The sequence below is a fragment of the Tetrao urogallus genome (assembly GCF_951394365.1).
Source record: "Tetrao urogallus genome assembly, chromosome: 4".
Taxonomy (NCBI): domain Eukaryota; kingdom Metazoa; phylum Chordata; class Aves; order Galliformes; family Phasianidae; genus Tetrao; species Tetrao urogallus.
The window spans coordinates 55,124,858-55,148,146 of NC_136817.1; the positions used below are offsets into that span (position 1 = coordinate 55,124,858).

General features: G+C 34.6%; 1 protein-coding gene across 2 annotated transcripts in view; it reads right to left on the bottom strand.

Annotated features, from left to right (window-relative positions):
• Positions 1–23,289, bottom strand: part of SLIT2 (slit guidance ligand 2) — a gene marked incomplete at both ends in the record, with an annotated part of 250,813 nt that overhangs the window by 63,543 nt on the left and 163,981 nt on the right. For both annotated transcript variants that reach the window (XM_079534254.1, XM_079534253.1), the window contains 6 exons: positions 70–141; positions 643–714; positions 1,367–1,438; positions 15,703–15,841; positions 18,036–18,199; positions 20,757–20,828. In XM_079534254.1, coding sequence (XP_079390380.1) covers positions 70–141; positions 643–714; positions 1,367–1,438; positions 15,703–15,841; positions 18,036–18,199; positions 20,757–20,828 — 591 coding nt within the window. The remainder of the gene's footprint in view (positions 1–69; positions 142–642; positions 715–1,366; positions 1,439–15,702; positions 15,842–18,035; positions 18,200–20,756; positions 20,829–23,289) is intronic.

Sequence of the window (23,289 nt, forward strand, 5' to 3'; positions counted from 1 at the left end):
GGCATATATCTCATCAATTTTTCCCTTCTGGGTAACCCCAACATAGAGTAAATACTAAAATATACTCACAGCAATTGCAGAGAAAACAGTCCTTCAAATAGGCCTTTTGGAAGTTCTGTAATTTTATTGCCATAGAGGACACTGTATCAGGAAATAAAAAAGCAAACAAAGCTGATATCATGGAAGTCATATACTATGTGATTCTGAATGTAAAAGTAAAATAATTTTTCAACTTTACTGAAGGAAACTTAACAGCAGTGACTTGATACTTGCTCCTCTGAGGTGGCATGATCATGCGTTTTCCCAACCCAAGAAACTTTCAAAAGAACCAGCATGGCACTGTGCATAGACTTGCCAAGGAAACTCTGTGAGTGAATTGCTCTTTTTAAGACCAACTAACTGGGGAATAAAAGAAATCTTTCAACGCCTATAACTGTTTACCATGAGAATATTTATAAGAAAACCTACATTTCATAATGTCCAGCTGTGATGCAATATTCTATTATAGCTCTAACATTCTGAAATTACCTTTATAGCTTTCAGCGTTGATTGAATCTATACTAAATTTCGCAAAAAATTCAGAATAACTTTACTATAGGAATATGAGAAATTAGCTTACATGTTTACATGTCAGATACCTACAGTGAATTGAGAGAACGTAAGCCCTGGAAAGCATCTGGAGCTGCTTCAGAGATCTGGTTATTGCTCAGGTCACTGTAATAAATGAAAGTTGATACAGTTAATCCAAGCTATTTTCAGAAAAGCAAAGACTAAAATAATTAGAATTAGGAGTGGAATGAGAGAAATTAGAATACTTGTGTGAGAGAGTGCCAAAGAATTTGAAAATAAAACCACTGAAACAAAATGAATGGCTAAAAATAGATCTTTTAAGTGGTTAAAAAAATGAAGACTAATAGAATTATTTTTCCTAAAATACAGTAAGTACCTTTTGTACAGAATTATATATGGTCCTGTAGCCAGATCAGACAGAACCTCAAGGATATTCCAAAATGAGAGTGGCATATCCTCATGGTTTTTTTTTCTTATGTTCACTGTACTAACATGTTGCTTTTATACAAAACCATAATAAATAATTTCAATAACTTTAACACTTTGTAAAACAATTACTATTAGTCTGACAAAGAGATTATGTGGTCTTTGTAACCAGATTGCCATATCTGTTAATCTTCCAGCAGTCAAACTTCCTTATATACTCACACACTGACGGAAGGTCTTCTGTATGACACTGAACTGCTTTTTATTTACATATTTATATATACACATATATACAAGTGCAAATATATATACTGTGTATATATATGTGTGTGTATACATGTAATTTAAATCTAAAATACTGGGTACTTACATTCTACGAAGTTTTTTATAGGGTGAGAAAGCTCCAGGAGGTATGACTTTGATTGAATTTTGTTCTAGCCGTCTGCAAAACAATATCATGAGCATAAAATAAAAAAACCAAGCCAAAAAAAAACTTAAAGCTATAACAAACTAGAAAAGATTGACTTCAACAAAAAAAAAAAAGTAGTCTGGTTTGGCTTTCCTTTCTAGTTTAATTTTTAACTCGACATACAAGGTCATTTAATTTCAGTATTCGTTAAAAAAAGGTAATCAGTTTTTGTCTGGTCTTTCATCCTATAGAGTGTAATGTTATGATTTAAAGACCAACCTTCTTCTTGCACATAAAGAAAATTTATTTCCAATGCACATAAGATATTTGTAAAATTTAAGCTGGAAGTGTCATTAAAATATTCAAATTTGAGTTAGTGTTAATTTTCTCCAAATTCATGATTCATATACAGCAATTATATAGAAAGTTTATTTAGAAAATTCTAAAGATTTCTGTCAATTAATCGTTCAAATGTAAACCTTAATAAAGTAGAGAAGAATGTTCCTACAGAACAAATAACATATGTTGCTGCCTGCAATAAGGCAAATGCCATATTTTTAAACATAGACACGTGATTTTTTTAGATACAGAATATAAAACATTTTGTTTAAGTTGTAATATTAGAATTACATGGCTATACTTCTAATTTCTTTATACAACTTTTCATATCTAAAATTGTAGTTTATGTTACTGAATATATTTGCTTTAAATGATTGAAACTCTGAGTCAAACTTGCCATACTACAAATATGGCTGATGGAAGCTGTGTTCCAAAAATTTTTGAACGTAGAGAGCTTTGCCCATACAAAATCTGCAGACCCATGATTCATTTACCAACAAGTCAAAATAGGTTCAGCAATAAAGACATTTAAAATAGAATTTACATCTCCACATGACACTCTATTTAATGCTTATGGCTGCACAAATGAATTATATCGTGTAGAGCTGAAAGAATGAAACTATGTATTCTAGAAAGTACAATGTTATATAAACATATATTATACCTCTCTAATAAAATTAACATTTCTCTCTTTTACACAGATATCAACTACACACATGTAAGGATGGCACCAAAAATCTATTTCACAGAATGACTCATAATGTGTAGAATTTAGTGCGCTATTTGAAAATATTCAGAAATCAATGTAGAATTTAAGGACAAAATTCCTTTTTTAATCTGGCTGCAGGAACATTACCCTATTCTACCCCCCCCCACCCCATCCACCCCCCTTTTATCCTAGTTTATTAACACTCCTCCTTCTCACTTTTGCTCCAATATATATAGAGATGTGTGAGGTTTTATTCAGATGGAGATATTCATACATGTAATACTCAAAATTTCTTAAATTTGTCCATGCTTTTCCTTAGCAGCATTTGTTCTCGACTGGCATATAAAGAAGCCAAGAAAAAGGAAAGCCTCAAAAAAAAAAAAAAAAAAGAACTTTCCTGACACACAGAAAATCTCACTTCATCAGCACTGTTTAAGACAGAGGTCATTATTTTATAAAGTCCTTAAGTAGGAAAATGTTGCCACCTTGTTACAGTTTTCAGGTACATTTTAAACACTACAGGGAATCCCACGGTATGAGACTGTTAACTTTTTCCATAAACAGGATATTCTTTCACATGCTTTCCTCGCCTTGGCTGAGCCTTTTGGATCTATGAAGCACATTTTGCATCAGACCAGCAGTACTGACGAGGCTGGAAGGGGACAAGGTCACTCTTTCCCAGTACCCTTGAGTAGATGTAGAAAGCAAACATCTGAATAAGTAAAAATTGCTTGAGTTAAAGGTCAATTCAAACAGCCAAAGCCAAGTGTTTTCTATTCTTATGCTTCATTTTTTGGCTGAGTTTCCTCAGAAAACAGAGCTTATGCATGCCTTTCATCTAGACCATTTTCTGCTCACAAGGCTAGGTCAAAGAGAGGTAAAAGCTTCAGATAATAAATGTATAAATCCTTCCTTAAATTAGTAGTGGGAGGGAGCTGAGAAACCAAAGTAACCCAGCCATGAAGGGAAGGGCAGCTATCCATCCATTCCTCTTAGACACTATTTGGCAGCCACTGACTGCACAAAAGCTGGGGCATGAACAGCAGACGTTTGTCAGGTGTGCAGCCTGGAAAAAGCTGCCAAAGAATCACAGCACGGGGAAATGTGTAGGGGAGGCAACCTATACATTGGGTGATGGAAAGGAGACGGTAAAAAGGGAGAGAATTTGGTCATATTACAGAGGATGACTGGAAGTGGTGGTGAGAGAGACAATGGAGAAAAGAATGCCCTTGTAGGAGAATCATACTGCAATAGCAGTCTTCCCATACCAGTCTGTCTGGTATGGGAATATACACAGGCCTCCTGTAAATGCTGTTTATTAGCTCATGATGAAGAGACTTATGAGCTACTGCTGGAGGACTCCTGTCCGCTTGCACCTATCCTTAAACATAAAATGCTTTTATTTAACTAGACATGATATGGCATGAAACTGATGAAACTAGAAAGATAAAGACCAGTGTTACAAAAAGTATTTTCCAATTTACTCTTTTAATTTACCAATATATTCGTTCTATAAACTTGCAGGATACATGAAAGCCATTTGTTATGACAAGATGGAATAGCAGACTACAGCTGTCTAATTGGTCCACAAATTATATGTGTCCCAAACCGGTCCTACTACAGTACACTTCTGCAAGCCAACTTTCTAGTAGTTCTAATTAAGAGAACTACCAATTCACTGGTGTATATGTAAAATGAACTTCATGTCAACCTTACCTAAAATTTCCCTTTAGTGAAAAAGCTACAGTCTAACAGACAGATTGCATAGTACTAGGATAAATTTACAAGCTCTTCTGGATAAAGGATTTGTTATAGTAGGATCATCTAAGTATGTCTTTTATTAACTCATGCCAAAGTGTATGCAATAAAAGACATCACATTTTAGAAAATGAGATTAGTATAAGAAAGAAAAAATAGGATTATCTAAATACAGAAGAATCTTTTATACCCTGCTTTGTCTGTAAAGAGAGTAAATCAAATTCACATTTTCAAGCTTTGTTATCCTCTAATCTGCTTTATCTTTGTAGAATCAGCTGAATTTCACAGAGTGCAAATTTGCATCCACCATTTCAGGGGAAAATCTAATTAGCTATATTCTAGGGTCACAAAGCAGAGATAAAATAATATCAAAAGGAGATTTGCATTCTACTGATAAAACTCATAGTAATTAAAAACTCCCCTTAATTCCTCATATTAAATCAAAAATTTTAATTCTGGAATATAATGGGATGTAGTTATATATTACTGAAAAAAATAGCTATTAAGTGCTCACAAATGACATGGTCAGAAGTACCATTATTAGAGAAGAACAAAAAGCTAATATCTGTATTTTTCCATGGAACTTGTATTAAATTTTTTGCATAATATCTCCTTTCAAAGTCATTCCTGAAGTCATTCTTTTTCTTTTTTTTTTAATAAATGATCATCTATGTATCACAAACAGTACCTTGGTGGTTTCTTTTTCAAAGGCCACAGTCAATTTTAGTAGCATATTAAAGAAGATAAGATAATGGAGGAAGACAGTTAAGTACATGCTTCATCAAAGCATGCACTGCCTCATGTATAAAAAGTACTCTACTCTGCCCATAGCCACACAAAATGCTAATTAATGCTCTTAGTATTAAGTCTCTTGCTCCTTTTATTGCTTCACTTCAAAGAAATCCTACATCAATACGTGTTTTAGTGTCTTTTAACACTGCCAAACTAGCTGAAACCATTGAAACCTTTGTTGAAGGCTATTCCCTAACCTCCCTTATTTACAAAAAGTACTGTGAATGTTTCTTTTTCTAAGTCTTTCCCATGGCTCATCCCTGCAGGTACTGTAATATACAACCACCTACTATTTTAAGAAGCAAAGGTGCTTCTGCAGTTCAAACCCAATCAAATGAAATCAAATCAGGTCCCCAGCAAGTAGACAGATCCTTTCCACCTGGTCCCCAGAGCCTTATGACATGTAAATTCTTTGACGGTTTCCAAGAGGATGCTGTCCTCTGCTAGGAGCCCATAGTACACCATTATTGATAACTACTTCTGCACTTAGGGAGACAGACAACATGCTTATTTATACGGACGCTTTCAAACCATCTTATTTTCCCACTGGAAGAAGTCATTTCTATGAAAGACTTCTGCTCTTGGAAAGAAGATGGGCTGGGAATGAAGAATACCCAGTTCCCTTCAAAATTATTTGTATTTTATATTATACACACGGGATACAATATATTAAGCCTGCTCAGTAGGGAAAGGCACAATAATTATGCTGCACAGAGATACGCTGCATCCAAATACATTAAGCAGTGCTGACAATGGGTTATCAATAAATGTTAAAAAAAGTATTCAATAATAATGAAATAACTTACTTTAGAAAACATGAATTTGAATATGGAGCAGCAGATTAACCATGTATTTTACTACGAAATAATAAGGACATAAACTCTTGATTCAGTAAATTTGTTCAAGTTAGTAGTTATAGCTTTCAGTGATCTCCACTCTTAATTGCAACACCTTAATTTCGGCATCTACAAAAAGCATGCAAGAAACTTGTCAAGAAATTCCAAAACAATTTTTACTACAGAGAAGGAAGTGTAAACTGTGCAATGAGTCTGATGTATTGCACAGATGCTGATTATACATGGTAGTAAAATTGACAGCTCTTCTTTGCATTTTCCCCATCTGCTTTTAAAGTAAATGGCAAAAACAGCTGTCAGAAAACAGAAAATTTCAGTGATGTGATTCAGTGCAGCTTCTGAATCTGAAGAGCTGCAGTAAACAGCCAGCACATCTCTCACCATATTTAACATCTGCCAGATTTGTGATGACCTTTTTTGTTTGTTTGTTTTGTTTGTTTTTCAAATAAGGAAGAAGCATTGGTCTCTCTTTTCTATAAGAATCTTGAGACTATTAGACAAAGTACTTCTTCCCCCCTTCTTTCTCAACAATTGCACCTTCAGAGTGCTTATATCCAGTAAATGCCTCTTCTAACTACAGCAGCAAAAGAATTCTGTTGAAATCTGTGATATCATCCATATCTAGCAAAATAAAAGATGTATTTGGAATGACTATATTACGTGCATTTCAGAATTTCAGCCTCTAATTCTGTGAATTAATAAATCTCGTTGACGTTTTCTTAAATATTTGCATATAAAAAATTACTGTCAATGTTGTCCTAAAGCTTGCCAAAATGCTAACATCCAGACTAATTGTTCTATCTAATATTCCCTCAGGGAACTGACTGTAAATGACAGATGTTTCTTTAGTCTGCGTTAAAACAAAAAAGTAACAATGATTGCTATACTAAAGCTATTAAATAATTCTTCACATTTAAAAGCAAGTCCCAAACCTTCATTTGCTAACTTTTTCATTACAGAAAAGGCAACTCATGGTCTGAACCTTGTGGCACAATTAACAATGGTAGGCTTTACATTCTTTAATTGTTACAGACTCAGGTTGTAGGCAAAATGGACTTCTTCAAGAATTATTTGCTTAGTACTTTGGCATCTGTCAGAGTGTGCCTCTGGTGCAATTAGCCCAAGTCACCTAGAGTCAATTTAAAGTCTTTCTAATTAGCCCATTTTTGATGAGAGCAAGTTGCACCAGAAAAATTACATGAGCTCTTCAGAACAATGGTTAAGTTCACAAAAACAAATGTAATCCTACACTCTTCACTCAACATGAGTGATAACATCTTAACCTGTTCTCACTGAGCAGAAATACTGGCAGGGGAATCCCCATTACTGGGTAACACTATCATACATGTGCACCTTTAATTTATCATAAAGTTTAAATAAAGTATTTTCACTAGGAATACTTTCCACAGATTTTTGTTGCTTACTGGACCTTGCATTTAGCAACAGTTAGCAACATTTCATTGAAGGTGAAATACAACACAGTAAAAAGTTCATTAGACTTGATCTTGAAAGTCTTTTCCAACCTTTACAGTAACTTCAGTAACTTTACATATATTATTGCTGAGGAAAAGCCATACGTAAAAACGAGTAACAACACCTCTGGAATGTGGCACAGCTGTCAGAGATCTATGAGGGTTTTTCTGGAATAGCTAGATGGGCCTTCTGCAGCATCCCTTTATACTGCATAAATTATTCATTCATTCTATGCCTGAGTTTGTTGTTTTTTTTTTTCTCTTGGCAGAGTACAGAGGATATCTAAAGGTACCTCAGGACCCACCAGAAGCACAAAACCATTAGAGTTGGAACAATGTGGTTCATTCTGACCAGTACCTACTCCCTGTATTTCTGGAAACCAGCATTACCCCTGTATTTTGGCAAAAAGCAAGGTGCCTAAAGGCAATAAGGGGTTCTTCCTTTCTACTCCCATCTCCAAGGAATAACACCCTGCAACAGCACCAGTTCCACTTTAGGGTGCCATACAAATTCAAGATTAAATTTAAGACTGAATTCTAACCTGCGCTCAGTGTGTTATGCATGGCCCCTGCATGTGGCTTTAGGGATGCTGTATGTTCACAAGTCCTAAGCGGAGCAGCTGAGGAAATAGGGATTATTCAATCTGGAGAAGAGAAGGCTTGAGGGAGAAATTACTGCTCTCTATAACTGCTTGAAAGGAGGTTGTAGCAAGGTGGGAGTAAGACCCTTCTCACAGGTAAGAATGAGAGGCTATGGACTCAAATTGCTCCAGGGAAGGTTCAGGCTGGATATCAGGAGAAACTTCTCCTCAGAAAAAGTGGTGAGGCATTAGAACAGGCTGCATAGGGAGGTGGTGGAATCACCATCCCTGGAGGTGTTCAAGAATGTGTAGATGTGTCAGTGAGGGACATGTTTTAGTGGACATGAGGTTGATGGGTTAGCACTTGGTCTTTTCCAACCATAATGATTATATGATACTTACAAAGTTTCACACCTATAAATGTCCTCCTTATTCTTTAAAATAACATTTCCTGCCCATTTGTACTATTCTCTGTTTCTGCATCCTCCAAGATAGGGCATAATGATATGAAGAAAGTCAAAGATCTGAATAATGACATCATACAATACATACTAACATAGAGCAGATAAAATATTCTACCTACTGTATCTAACATCTAAAATGAGAATTTTTTTAAAGAAAGTATAAAGCTACATGATTTACCCATAATTTTCAGATTAGGAATATATTTGAGTAAGATCAGGACAAATCATTTCTATTGTGTGCTAAGTGAGCAGTACTGGCTGTCAATCTAGCAAAACAATCTATTTTTTTCATAGTCAAAATATCTTAGGTTTTCCCTGAGGAATATTAAGGTATCGATCCCAAACACTAAGTTAATCCAGTTAAATCTGTGTTGGCCAATCAAATGAACATTAAGGTATAGAAGGCAAGTACCTCAGCAGATTCCTATACTCACTTTTAACTTGTTTCACATTTATTCAATACTTTGACTTTCAGAGAATGCATCTTCTGTTATTCACATGCAATTACTGTGCATTTATATGCATATGTCACATGAAAGATGCTACAATTTCAGCAAATTTCTTCATTTTTTATAAAGCAAACACTGTTTGCTTTGTAAATGTTCTAGTTTCAACTAGAAAGTACAAACAAATGCAGACACTGAAAAACAATCTTGGACATAACTTCTCATAACTACTTGCATCTTAAGCCTTCTGAAGATGCCGGGTTTGGTCTCATTTTTGTCAGGTTACTGTAAATAGCTGAATCATACTTTTAGCTGCTAAAAACAGAGAAAGTTGCTTTATCTTCAGTGTTTCAGAGTTTTTCTCCTGTGTGATTTTTGAACTTTTTCAGTAAAAAGTTCCTAAGGCCTTTCCAAGTGTCTTTTCTCTATAAAAGGGCATCCTCAGAAGTATCTTTGCATCTCAGTATAAGAGCTTCCTTGGTCAATATATATTTATTGAAGATTGTACTTTCCCCTTTTAGCTAAGGATGGATTTTAAAAAACAACAGAAATGGTGAAAATGTATACATCCAAACTTAGCTTGGAAAATATACATAAATACAGCTTGCAGTTCTCAAATAAAATTCTGAATTTACATAAAGAATTTCCCCAGCAGGTCTAGAGTAACCAAGTCATTCTTTTCCCTATCTTGGTTATACCTGCCAACTGCATTTCTGTCAGTCCCCATTTCCAAAAGCTTTCCTTTCCCCTCCTCTCCTTCTTTTTTGCCTTTTGTTCTCTTTCTCCTTTAATGTAATTTGAGTGCTTCTGTGAGAACCAATCTTAGGAGCTGTTAATTCTGCTTAATATCACAGGGCTCACAAAAAGTAGCTGAGTACTTGATGTACTACACAACATTTAATCAACAGGTATTTGAATAAAAATGTATACAAGAATAAGAGAGAGGAAAATAGAAACATGAAGACAAAATGGTAGAAACCAGGAAGATAAGACAGAGGGGAAAATAAGAAGAATATCAAGGAAATGTAAATAAAGTTTTCATGAAACAACCACAACATTTCTGGTTTTGGCATTCAAATATTAAAAAGCTCCACTCACAAGAAAAAGCAGCTTTATCTTGAAAACCATAGTAACAAAGAACTCTGTAACTTTTCACTATGCTAAGTTACAAAGGTGAAGTACTAAAATTCCCCACTCCTATATGATTTTTCACTTAATTTATTGCATATTTTGTATATTGATATAGTGTCTTTTCTGCCCCTTCCAAAGATTAAAACTATTTCCACAGCTGTTGCACACCTAACAGTGCCAGTCCCATAGACACCCTCTCTTTTAAGCAAGCTTTCCTCATACCCAAATCACCAGTGTAGTAGCTGCTATTTTTCTATTAAAAAAGCAAAATCAATTAATTCCTTCCTTTGATCACTTAAGTGATGTTAATGTTAACAAAATTGAACAAAATCAACTTATTTACATGTCTGATTGCTTAAATAATCATTAATACAAAGCAGAGGTCATCAAAGTAGGTCATTTTATTCCTTCCCAGTAAAATCACCACCCTCACAAGCACTTACTGCAAATGTATTTGTTTTCTTTTCCTCATAGTACTACAGAGGGAAAGAGATTTTAGAACCATTTTGGCTGCTAGTTCAAGCCATAGAGAAAATCAGACAAAAATAAGAAGAGCATTTTCACAAGGTAGCCTAGTTCATTAATGGCTTTTTGGCCTCTCCTTTTGAAATAAAAGTCATTCTCACGCCATTCTGATAAAAAGCACCAGTACGTTTAATAAAATTGCTGCTGGGTTTCTGACAGTCTGTTTGAACATGTGCCAAAAAGTCTCAATTTGAAGGAATCCAGAATTATTTCTGCAGACTGTTTGAAGAATTTGCACATGGAAGGTGAATTCTAAAATGCAACCAAGTGATAAGAGATTAATGGTGCTGAGAAACTGAAATGTGGAAGAAATGCCTGCACAGAGGTTGATAAATGCTATCACTGTTAGAAAGACAATACTTTCTCAAACCAATTAAAGTAATAGCTTTGTACCTTAAGAATGACCCAGAATGTCTTTAATACATAAGCTTCATGACAAAGGAGGAAGGTGCTAAGTACATTTGTCCACTGGACTTGAGCTGAGCTCACAGACCAAATGATAATGAAAGAGCATCCCATACAAATCTCTGGAAAAAGGAAGTGGTTTAAACAATAAATCTAAACCAAGTCATATCATGACTTCTTATATTGGAGAGAAACTCTTTACCAGGGAGTGTAGTGATCGGACAAAGGACAATGGCTTTACACTGAAAGAAGCTAGATTTAGATTAGACAAAAGGAAAAATTATTTACTATGAGTACGATGGGGCACTAGAAAAGTTTGCCCAGAGAATCTGTGGTTGCCCCATCCCTGGTCAAGTTTGATGGAGCCTTTGGCAATCTGATCTAGTGGGAGGTGTCCCTGCCATGACACAAGGAGCTGGTCCTTTCCAACTCAAACCATTCCAGGATTCTATGATGTTTCTAATGGATACTGCGTCATGATTTGCGTAAGACCATGGGAAAAGGCTTAAGAGAGACATACTCAATAACAAAAACTTGAAGACTAGTAATACTAGTAATATCTAATACTTGCAAGTGAATAGCTACTATCTCATGTTTTTTTTTTTAATTGAAAAAATGTTTACATATTAAAAACCAAAAGTTTGAAGGCTATTAATATATAATATGCATCGGCAATGTTTTTAGTTTCATAATGCTAACAAATACAGGTAGTAAAATAATGAAGTATGAGAAATATTCCCAAATTGTTTCCTGAAGGTCACTCATGAACTGAAACCTTTAAAGATAGCCTAGAGAGGTTACCTGTTATTTCTGTACTTTCTCTAGAATTAATACATGCACTACAACTGGAGGAGTCTTGGTTCTCAAGTGACCTTACTTTAGTTATAATATACAAATGTGAAATGTTTCTGAAGTAATATAATATTGATTAGATTTACCCCGAAAAGCTTAGGTATTCTTATTTTTAGCAGTGAGTTTATTTAGATAATAAATAGAAGAATTAATTTTGCAGAATAGATGTAGCTGGTACAAACAGAATAGTATTGAGCCAATAAAGATTAAAAGTTACATTCACTGAGATACTGAATTCTTAATTTTCCTCTGAAGTTTATCACACCAAAAGGGAGAAAAACGGGACCATCAGAGGTATATTCTCCTTCCATTCTCCCTGGCAGCTACTTGGAGATAAGCAGTCCTGCTCCTGACAGCATCTTCCCAAGGGGCACTGGCAGGGAATGCACTGCCTGCTAACTGACTTCACACAATGAGAACTGTCACTATTAGCTCACTGATTTTTGTAAAAACTGAGAATTCAGACAGAACAATACAAAACACTCCCAAGCACCAATGGGTGAAGCCAAGTACATGAGTCTGAAACAGTGTTTTGGCAACCAGTTTTGCCTCCTGCTGCTGCTACCGTCACAGAATACTTGCTCATTCGTAAACCACTTAATTCCCACTGTAAATTCCTTTTCCTCAGCAGTTTAGGCTGTTACACTAAGCTCAGAGACAGAAATCATGCAGAGCGGAGCAAGCTGCTGTCTCACGTGGTCTCTTTGTACATGCTACAGAGGCAGTAGCAAAGCAGATAACACTCCATGTCTTAAAATTTCATCCCAAAACAGTTGTCCATTAGAATGATAAAGACAACACAAAGTCATGGCATCAGAATTATGCTCATCAGTATGAGGTATTAAACACAAAGCCTTTCCTCTTACTTTTCTTCAGAGAGATAACACACAGTTTTGATATGCAAAATTATACTCAATCCAAACTGCAAATATTCAGTACTTAAGTTATTCAATATTCTATCTAGAGCATGTTTGGCATACTATATGAGTTTATATAATTTATCAACTCTCTGAAAAAATAAAAAGATGTAAAATGTGTTTGTGGGCCATCATGTTGGCTGAAGCATGACGTGAAATGCTGGTAGTACTCAGCACTGGACTCTGCAGATACTGCCCATAAAGAGATGATGATGAATACAGTTGAAGAGGAGAGAAAGTTGTCCAGACTTTTTAAAAGAAATTTAAAAGTACTACAGAATTTTCAAATGTTTATATCAATGAAGCGATTATAAAACCAGAAGACAAGTTGAAAATGCAGAAGATTGAAAAGCATGAAAAGAAAACTGAAAAGATTGCAGAATATCAGGCCTATGTAAAATAGAACTATAATGCCAATTTTTTTTATGTTGTGCACAGAAACCTGATGATGATGGAATTATCACCAAATAAATAATAATTTGGCTGTTAAAGACTGTACATCCTTCAGAAAACAACAGGGAGCCAGCTTGCTTCTATTTCCCTCTGTCCCTGACTGAGGAGCTCCTGCCAAAGCATGTGGTTTAAATTGTAATTAAGATGATAAAGCCTAGTGTATGGGAACTATTTAAAGGTGGTGGAAGTACAGTGCCCACCATGTCCTTCAGGGTTTGCTTGTGCCCTATGTTCAGCAGCTCCTAAGTATTCTCAATGATGCTGTGACAGCATTGTCTCATCCATCCAAATGTTTATTGTCAGATTCCATTTGGGCATAAATAAAACTATTTCATATAAAAATAACTGAAAAAAATATTATTTTATGAGATACAGACATTCTTTCTAATTAAATCAGAAAAGGCTGCTATAGCAACAATTGCGGAATATTTCTTTAAAAAACGAAGGTTTTAAAAACTGTTTTATGATAGTCTGAGATAGAAATATCAGAATCTTTCCTATACTGACAACAACATGTTAGTGGAGTCTTAAGTTGAAGCTAGTCAGTGGAGACTTTCACAGACCAGCTTCAGACAGTAACATACATTTAGTGTTCATAAATGTAATAGAGATGGAATAATAAGATTACATCTGTAAACATCTTGTTTCTGACAAAACTGTAACAGCTAAGAAAAAAAGACCAAGGATTCTTAATGGAAAATGCAATGGAGAACATGGGGTAATTTTGATTGGCAGTTAAGGAAAGACAGCAATACAGTGCAGAAGGCAAATGAAAGGAAACTAAAATGGCTCTATATGTTTCACTGTCATCTGGAATATTTTGTTTGACTCTGGTCAGTGCAGGTAAAAAAGTTAGAAAACAAGGAGTTTGGAGGAAAAGGAGATAAATTAAGAAAAGGAAGGTTTTGGTATTCAGAGAGATAGAAAAGACTTGGTACTTCTAATTGAGAGAAGAGAGGAATGAGGGTGAAATAGAAAATAGAAGGTGGCAAGACAAATTATGAACCTTAATCATTTTCCTTTCCTTCATAAAGTCAAAGAAAATTAACATCATTTTGAACAACTATATTTAAAGCTAGAAGCCTTGAATTAATTCCCCCCCACCCCCCAGCAATGATTAACTTAAAATAACATGTTGATTAAGAAAATAGTAGGATTTAAAGTAGATTGTGTGTTTCAAAGGAAAAAAAAAAAATCAAACTATTTTTTTGGAAGATATGTAAATTGTCAAATTTCACTAGTTTTATCATATAAAAGCAACCAGTGGCACACAATACTTATTTGCCAAAATCTACTGGTCTTCAACCTATTGACAAGGAAGCATCAAAGATCAAGTGATTCTCATCAAGTAGTCACAATGTCTTTTTAATTTTATTAATTTTATCAATTTTTATTTTTAATTGTAATTATTTGTAATTATTTTTATATATTATATATTCATATTATTTATTTTATATTATATATTATTATATATTATATATTATATACTTATATTATATATATTTATATTTTATATATTTTTATATTTTATTTATATATAATTTTATAATTATTTTTATTAATTTTTAAAGTTTATTCCTGCTTTTCAAAGGTATTTATGTCCCTTATTTTTCATCTTTCTTTTCCTGTACATTTCTCTCCTTACTTTCCACTCAACTGGAAGCACAGTTGGTAAGCACAGCCAACTACTAGTTAGCAGCAGAAATATAGAGGGGAGTGTTTGAGACATACCCCACTTACATACTGCAACATTTTCCTTTGTGCACATAAAAATACATATGCAAGTAGGAAAGGTCAGCATACAAGTTATTAAATAATGAAGACAGTCTTCGCAGGGCGAAAGGTAGAAGACATGTTTGTTTAGTATGATTGAACTTGGTCAGGTATGGTAAGCCAGGTCAGCCTTAACAGCAGTAATAATGAGCTGACAAACGTGATTATGGGAAGCCTGCAGGCCCTATTGCACTTTTGCTCTAACTCTGCTTGACTGGGATGCAGTTGCATATTTTTTTGCTGCTGTTGTTTATGCCATGTCACACAACCTTATCAGCATGTTTGCTTCCATTCATGAGTATACAGTATTAACACAATGACTATACCACAGGTTGCAGTCAACTACCATACTTTTGCCTTGTCAGACTACCCTTCTGTGGATGCTATTTTAGCAATACTTGCAAAAAGATATAAAAAGGGATAAAAATTGCTGTATTTTGTTGCAAAGGTATGCTCCTTGAATAGTGAGTTTGTTGAAGAAGGTGACATGAGCAATACTGAAGATGAAGGGGCTTACAGTCTGCAGTAAAACAATACTTACTTTCAAAAAGTAAATATGCATTAATTATTTTAAAACCAACTCAGAATGCAGTTTCAGCTATAGGTTGTGAGTAATACAGCTAGAACTAACTCATAAGAGAATATATGGATCTTAAATATTTTCATATATCTGTATATTCCTTTTATTTCTGAATTTGAATGTGCACTCCAAAATTCTTACCATATTATAAAGTATGAATTTATACAAATAACAACAATGAATACATAAGACGAACTGTTTACTGCATAATTCATTGAAAGAATGAAAAAAGGTAAGATTACATACATTTCAGTAATGGTTTCTGGAAGATTTGTTGGAATTTCAGTAAGGCCTTTCCCACGACAATCCACAATGTTGTTACTACAGGTGCATGCAGCAGGACAATGCAAGACACTGCAGGATGGAGCCATAAATGATTGGTGACCTGCAGAAGAAAAGACTTTCTTCTAAAACTGCACAGAACAGTAGTCCTCAAGAGTAAAATATCATGTTTTACGCTTCCATGAAAAACACTCTTGCCCATCAATACTTTCAAATTACATTAATTTAAATTCCTAATTAATAGCAGCATGGTGACAAAATGAGACTACTGTTCTAGATTCTTCATAAATTCTCATTTTCTCCAGCAATTCATATGCAAAATTATCTGTTAAAGAAAATGAATGCAGTCCATTTTTGGGGGTGCATTCTTATTTCTTTGGGGGTGCAATCTTATTTCTTTTGTGGTTTTAAAAACCAAGTATTGATTTATGTAGCTTTTAAGAATTTTTTATATTATAAATGAATGTTGACAGTAATGAATTTTGACAATGAAAGCACTGAAGCTCTTCTGACAGTTCTGTTCTGTTCTGCAAATACTCATTAGCATTATTTGTCACTGTATGTATTGGTTACAGAATATTTTGGAGTTATGGCTTTCCATCCAAACATACAGAGCTTTGACTTCTCAACTCATACTTTTGCTTTCTATGTTACTTCAGTGGACTTCTTATTCTCTTAAGTTAGCACATTCTGACTACTCAGGTGGCTAATTTGCATGATTATGTCTTTCATATCTCCATATATTCCTTTTACTTCTGAATTTGAAAAATTCAAATAAACGGATTACACATTTTATAATAATAAGTAAAACACTCATTATTCTATTGATTTAATGATACTTTATCATTGTTTTGTAATGATATAAAAGGCACAAAAACACGAGAAAGGCATGAAGACTTTTTTTTTTCCCCTTTCCTTTTTATTAAGGTAAAAACGCTAAGGACTGTTTTAAATTCCCATGAAACAAAAAGAAGAGACTTCTGTGCTGTGAAACCACAACTTTGTCTCAGATCTCCCTCGCTAGATTTAATGCCATATATTAAGATAGAAAGGGTCCACTGATAATGTAAGTAAGGTCACTTTGAAGTTGCAGCCAGTGCTGTTCCTAGTTACAGCTTCAAATAACAACACAAATATTAAAATTACTTCACTGAAAAGTTAGACCTGTGAGATAGTAGTTCACAATATAATAACTTGATTTCACATTAAGGTATGTGTTACAAAAGTACAAACAGCTGCCAAAAAGAATAAAGCCATGTTATTCCTTTTAATACTAACAAAGAGAAAATACTTATCTGCATTTATTAAACAAAAATTGAGTGATCCAGGGATAAAAAGTGGCTATACTCCCTCCTCAAAATCAGCATTATAATGATCAGGTTATAAAACAACTTACAAATAAGATATGTGATGTGTTCTTGCTAGAAGACCTTTTATGAACACATAAATGCAGAAGTAATGGTTAGAGTATGGCTAACATCTACCGTGCTACAGTGACAGCACCTTACACTGCAGTGTTAGAAGCTGCTCAGCAACGAGAGATTTTGCTGTGCAAAAAAACTGTATTCAGAAAATAGATCCGTGTAAATTTTGGCATAATTAGCAATAGAGATTCGGGCATTCTCAGGAAAACGACCAGCAGAAACACCTGTGCTGAACCACAGAAAGACTGACAGTTATTTCCCAGTTGTTTTTCAATACTTTGAGGGAAACTAAAACAGTAGTTCGAGTTTACAGAACATTTTCAATCTGAGCTAAAAATATTTGTATAAAAAAGATAAAACTTGCCTTCTTCCTCATCTTGGAAAGAATAAAGGAAAAAATATCAAACAGACAAAATGTGATTAGTAATGAACTGTTAGCCATTTCATCATTTCATAGCAACCTAATGCATTAAAGCACAGCAATAGAATTCAGAAGTTTTTTTGGAATTTCAAAATACTTTTTCAACTGAAACAGAAAAGCAACAGAAAAACATAACAAAAAAAGGAAAAATAACAACCCATAGAGCTTAAAAAAGTATATATCAACAACCCAAATTCTTATTATGAAAGGCCTTATGTTCTTAACTGGTGCACCTTTTTATCTCATTTCCCATCTCACTTCCCCATAATTCATAGTTACGAAGGCTATATATTCTATGACACATTCACAAAAAATTGTAATGACAGAAGCAGCACCACAGAAGATACAAATTACTGATAAGAATGATTAGTTTCATTAAAAAATAGCAATAATAATAATAAAAAATCACGCAAACGTTATCACCATGCGAGGAGGCAAAGCGCTGCCCTTACCACTGCAGACAAACTCTCGCTTCTGGACCTCAGCCACATTGTGGCCCCGCAGGTGTGCCGGGCCCATGCACTGAGTGTACAAGCCTACACGGGGTCGCTGCCGCAGCCAGTCTGACAGCCAGGCCAGGTGGCAGTCGCAGTAGAGGTTGTTGGAGTGCAGGCGACTGCATGAGAAAATGGACACCCAGGTTTAAATTGCGGAGAACAAACAGAAAAGTAACCTGTCCCTCCTCTTCCCACCTCCAGCAGCAAACCAGTTTATTAATAAAGATCTTTTGCCGAATGTCTGTTAAATGCTTATAAGCAAAACTATGTAAGCAGCAAAATGACCTTTTATTTGTGGTTTAGATCATTACAAAAATAGATGAAGGCTTCTTAAGAAATTAAACTAAATGAAAGAAGTAAATACACAAGAGCTTGAAAGCTGCCAGGGAAGTCTTTAGTACAGGTCTGCATTAATGGTGACTAGACAAAAATGTCTCAAGTGATATAAAACTACAGTGTCCTACAGTGATAACATGCTGTCAAAAAGTAAGAGTGAATAAACCATTTGGTTTCCAATTAGATACATCTGGAAGTCTCCCCATTATTAGTCTCTATAGAAACAGCCTGCAAAATCTGTCTAACAGGTCATGTTCATTTTCTACTGAACAAGGCAGAGTAATAACTAAATATAAAACACCATTTTTTCACATCTTTGCTGACTTCCTTTCTTTTTGTTTAATCATAGAAAGAGGACTTAGCTGTTTTTGGCTCCTAGAGGCATAGAGGCTAAGCAATGTCTGAAATTAAAAGCAATGCTAAAGCAAGCTTTGAAATTAAGGAAGTTGCCTCTTCAGTGGCAGAGTCTGAAGCAAGACCATGGCTCCGTGCCAAGTGGCAAAAAGCACTTTTCCATTGATAAAATATCACACAAATGCATTCACTGAATTAGGTTAATTACTTTTCTCTGGCTCTTACTTTTCCCTGCTTCTTGCATTTTTCTCAAACTACAGAAAAGTACATCAACAGTTATGCATCAAATCCCTACTCAGATCCATCTGTAACAGAATAATGTCATTTTGGTCCTTTTTAGTTGATGTGCTGCTCACTAAATAACTGGAAAGGAAGTAAACGAAAACCAGAATTTAAACAAGAAGTCTAGATAATCCATGAAAAGACTGTAAAGGAACAGAGTTGTGTGACAGACCAACAAAACCAAAATATTTTAATTCATTGGTTGCTTTTTTTTTTCTCCATAAATGATTAGAAATTAAAGGCAGTGCATTTTTCTGTACTGATTCTTGTGTGAGTGCTTTGCAAACACAGCTCACAATACAGCATACTCATCCAGTACAACCTGTGGCCAGCTGTAGGCAAGAAGACCATTGCAAATCAGAACTAATGCTGCTGAAATTTATACGGTTATACAAGCATATTCTTATGGGATGTTATAGCTATAATCTAGGATTCTGTGTGCCTGTTTTCTTTTGCTCAGAAAATGAATTTTTAAAAAGTGAAATATCCACAAAAGAAGTTTAAGTTTAAAAAAAAAATTATTTGATTCACTGTAATCTGTGCTTCAGAATACAAACTGGATTTCAAAGTTTGAAAGAGGAACAGATGGATATTAATGTTTTCAGGTCCCAGACACAAGAGAATAAAATGGAATGAAATTCTATTCTCAAAATATAACTGAGGCCACCAAAAGCCAATGCTCAGCACAATTCAAGAGCTCTTGTATTTGTCTATGTAAGAGTAGCTATAATTCTGTTATGAAATCAACAGAACTACTCATCTGAATGATGTTATTTCAGTTACAGATGTTAACTCAAGTGACTAGCCCCACTGACTTTATTTCCACTTCACTGGAAAGCCTGTTTGAAAGTATCTCAGGACTAAACTTTGATAGAGTCTAGCTTTGTTGCTTAACACAATGTACGTTTATTGTTAGCTGAATATCAACAGAACAAATAACCCCAAATTGTATCTCCTGCACACACACTCTTTTCACTGTGTTTTGTTTTAGAAGCTTCAAGTGTTCTTTTGTGAAAGTCATAACCTCTAAAAAAAGGGACCTTATTGTAAATGCTGACACAACTTTAATTATAATAGCACTACTGGATGATGCTATAATTTTATGTTACAAAGAATGTTGGAAGGCCAGTTTAGTTTAATTAGGTCTGCTAGCAGTCCAGTAATAAAAGCATAAAGATTTCCCATTTATCACATCTGACAGCCAATCAAAGATTCTTCCATGTTACTAAATGAAATGTGACCCATTCAGTAGCTCAAAGTAAAACAAATTTTTGACTTTCAAAAAACATCAATTTCTTTTGCTATACAGCCGTAACATATAGAAGAGAATCCCTTCTGTCTCCACCTTTTCTGTAGAAAAGATGGTAAAACTTTTCTATGATCAAACAGTGCACTACAAAACATCCAGCTAGGAAAAGACCATGAAAACATTTCCATCATCCTATCCTGAAGAAACAGAATGAAAACGATGCAACAACCTCTAAACTCCTGAGCCACAAGAATTAGCTTTGGGGTTTCACCTTTCAGAATTATCTGCCACATACACTTCACGCCTACAAACCTCAGTATTACTGTTTTGACAGGTACTTTCCATGCATGTATAAGTATTTACAGGCCACTGGCAGAACTTGGTTGAGGGAAAAATGGTATACTGAACATACTGGGTTCATAACAATGGCAGTCAGTTTCCATGGGACTACTTACAATGTTCTGAGTTTGGGCATATGATTGAAACTTGCGACGGATAATCGAGTGATGTTATTGTTGTTGAGAGTGCTGCAAAGTCAAGAAGAAGCATATTAACAAGTTACCATAATTTACGTCACATTGACTGCATTTTTTTTTTATAAGGCATAGTAAAGGAAGAGAATGGTGCTCTGCTTTTAGGAATGGCTATGAGGAAAATGAACCCTAACGTTGAGGTCTACTTCGACTCCATATTCAACCCCTGCTACAACACAGTGGTTTGACCATTCCATTAATAATCATAAGTAATCAGAGGCCTCAATAACCCTTAATTAACTCAAAGAGAGGACTGAAACAGAGCTTCCATTAATACTGAGAACATCTATGGAATTAAAGCTAAGACTGCTGTCCTCGTGTAAGGAAATGTAGTTTCAGAGTATTCCTGGAGAAAAGTCCTTGGGTTTAGGGCAGCAGTTTCTTTTTCTAGCTTCTGAGAGCCCATACTTTTTGACAGAGGATGCAAGCTAAAGACCTGCCTGCTATTTTTCCTAAGAATCTTCTGAAGTAAACTGCGGTCAGTTCTTGTATGGAACAGTGCTGTTGCAGATGATCCAGGGCAGCATGAACAACAGGTGACCTTCTGCTATATGATGCAAGGAGGCATGCATCTTAATGCTCCAGCAAGTAATTTATGTTTTGGACAAAATGCCTGGGACCTGACACAGAAACTAGGAATAAATCTTAGCCAATTATTGGCTAGCACAGAACCATCATGCACAGGAAGTGTAGTTTGTAAAGATGATGAAACTTTATGAATGATCCTGCAGCTAGCTGTTGTCTTTTGGCTGCAAATAAAATGTGAACAAGTTTGACTTGAGTACAAGGAAACAAGTGTCAGAATTTACAGTTTCTACTTAGAGATTACTCACTTGACTACAACATAGAATGTGCTCTGCATTTTTAAACAGAATTATGACACTAATACTTAATAATTCCCTCTGTCCTTTTGAAGCAATAAGTGCTTTACTTTCTTTCTTTACATTTTTAAACCACAAGGTGTAATTTGTGTGCATTTTGAGTAAAGAACTCTGTGATCCTGAAACAGAGAAAGGTAAATTCATGGCACCCTGGATCAGTTTATATGCCTCCACATTAGCCAAACAAATAATTTCTGGTGCGGTGTGCTGGATTTTGCATTTCTGTGCTTACTCATTCCAATCCTATATGTTTTCTTCACTGTGCATAAGACATCTCCCCTGTGTGCCCTCAGGGCTACATAAGCAAAAAGATTAATCAATATAAATAAAAAATTGGGGAGATCATTATTTTTTATGAAAATGGAATAATAATAAGCAAAAAAATTTCCAATTGGATGCCTTAATGAATAAATTACAGCCAGCAGACTTTTGCGGATTTTCTTAATGTTGACATGCTAAATGACAGTTCTCATCACTGTCTTCATGCATGACTTCTTTCAAGGTTTTAAAAAATCTTCTCTTTCAATGAAGGGAATGAAAGTAAGTATATTTCCATAGCTGTCAGCTGTTTAAAGAATATCTAGAAGTTTTTATTTTAAATTTCATATGTTTCATGTTTGACTTCATACAATCAAAGAACGACTTGGGCTAGAAGAGATCTTAGTAATAACCTATTTCTAAACCCTCTTCTATAAGGAGCAGATGCATGAACACATAAGGAATTAAGTCATTTTTATAACTCTTGTGATCCAAAACGCTGAATTTCACAGCAAAGCTATAATCAAAACAAAACCAAAAGAGCTCAGTCAATACTTTTGCCTAAAACTGTTAAATGCTATTGCAAAGAGTATGACAATAGAAACATATTTCTTGAATATGACAGCAAGTTGCATTACATTATATTTTTTTGTAGTCACAGTTTCCCCAGTGGAACTTAGGAAAAGAAAACTGAAAAACAAAATTTCACATAAATCTGCTAGTGAATTAACAAACTGAGAGGATTATATCCGTACCTGCTTTCACACTTCAGAACTGTCTCAATTTAGATGAATTTTGTATCATTAACATTAATAGTCTCTAGGATTCTACAATTATTTAACCAATATGCAAGCCATGTTACCTTGGTAAATGTTTCAAATTGTGACTAAATGGGGCTTCAGACCATGTAAATTTAAAAATTATTCAAAAGCTCCATCATGTAATTTGAAGTGGTATAAAAATTCAGTGCTTAGAATAATCAACTTCAAATGAAAACAAAACATGTAGTCTTATACAGTACTCAGTGCATTTATACGACGGTGTGATTTACACAGTTTTCATTACTTAAGCTATATTGAAAAAGAAGTCGCATTAGATACATACTTTTCAGCAGTGCTCAAAATATCTCAAATAAGAAATATTTTCTCAACTGTTGTTGCTTATCACACATATTTTGAGATAGATTTTTAACTGAATAATGGTAGCAGTCTATGTAAATTTGAAAAGTTCTAACAACCTATTTTTTCAGTAGACAATTTCTCTTAACACTTTTGTTCCCTTCTGCATTAATCGAAATCAGTGTAAAAATTTTACCA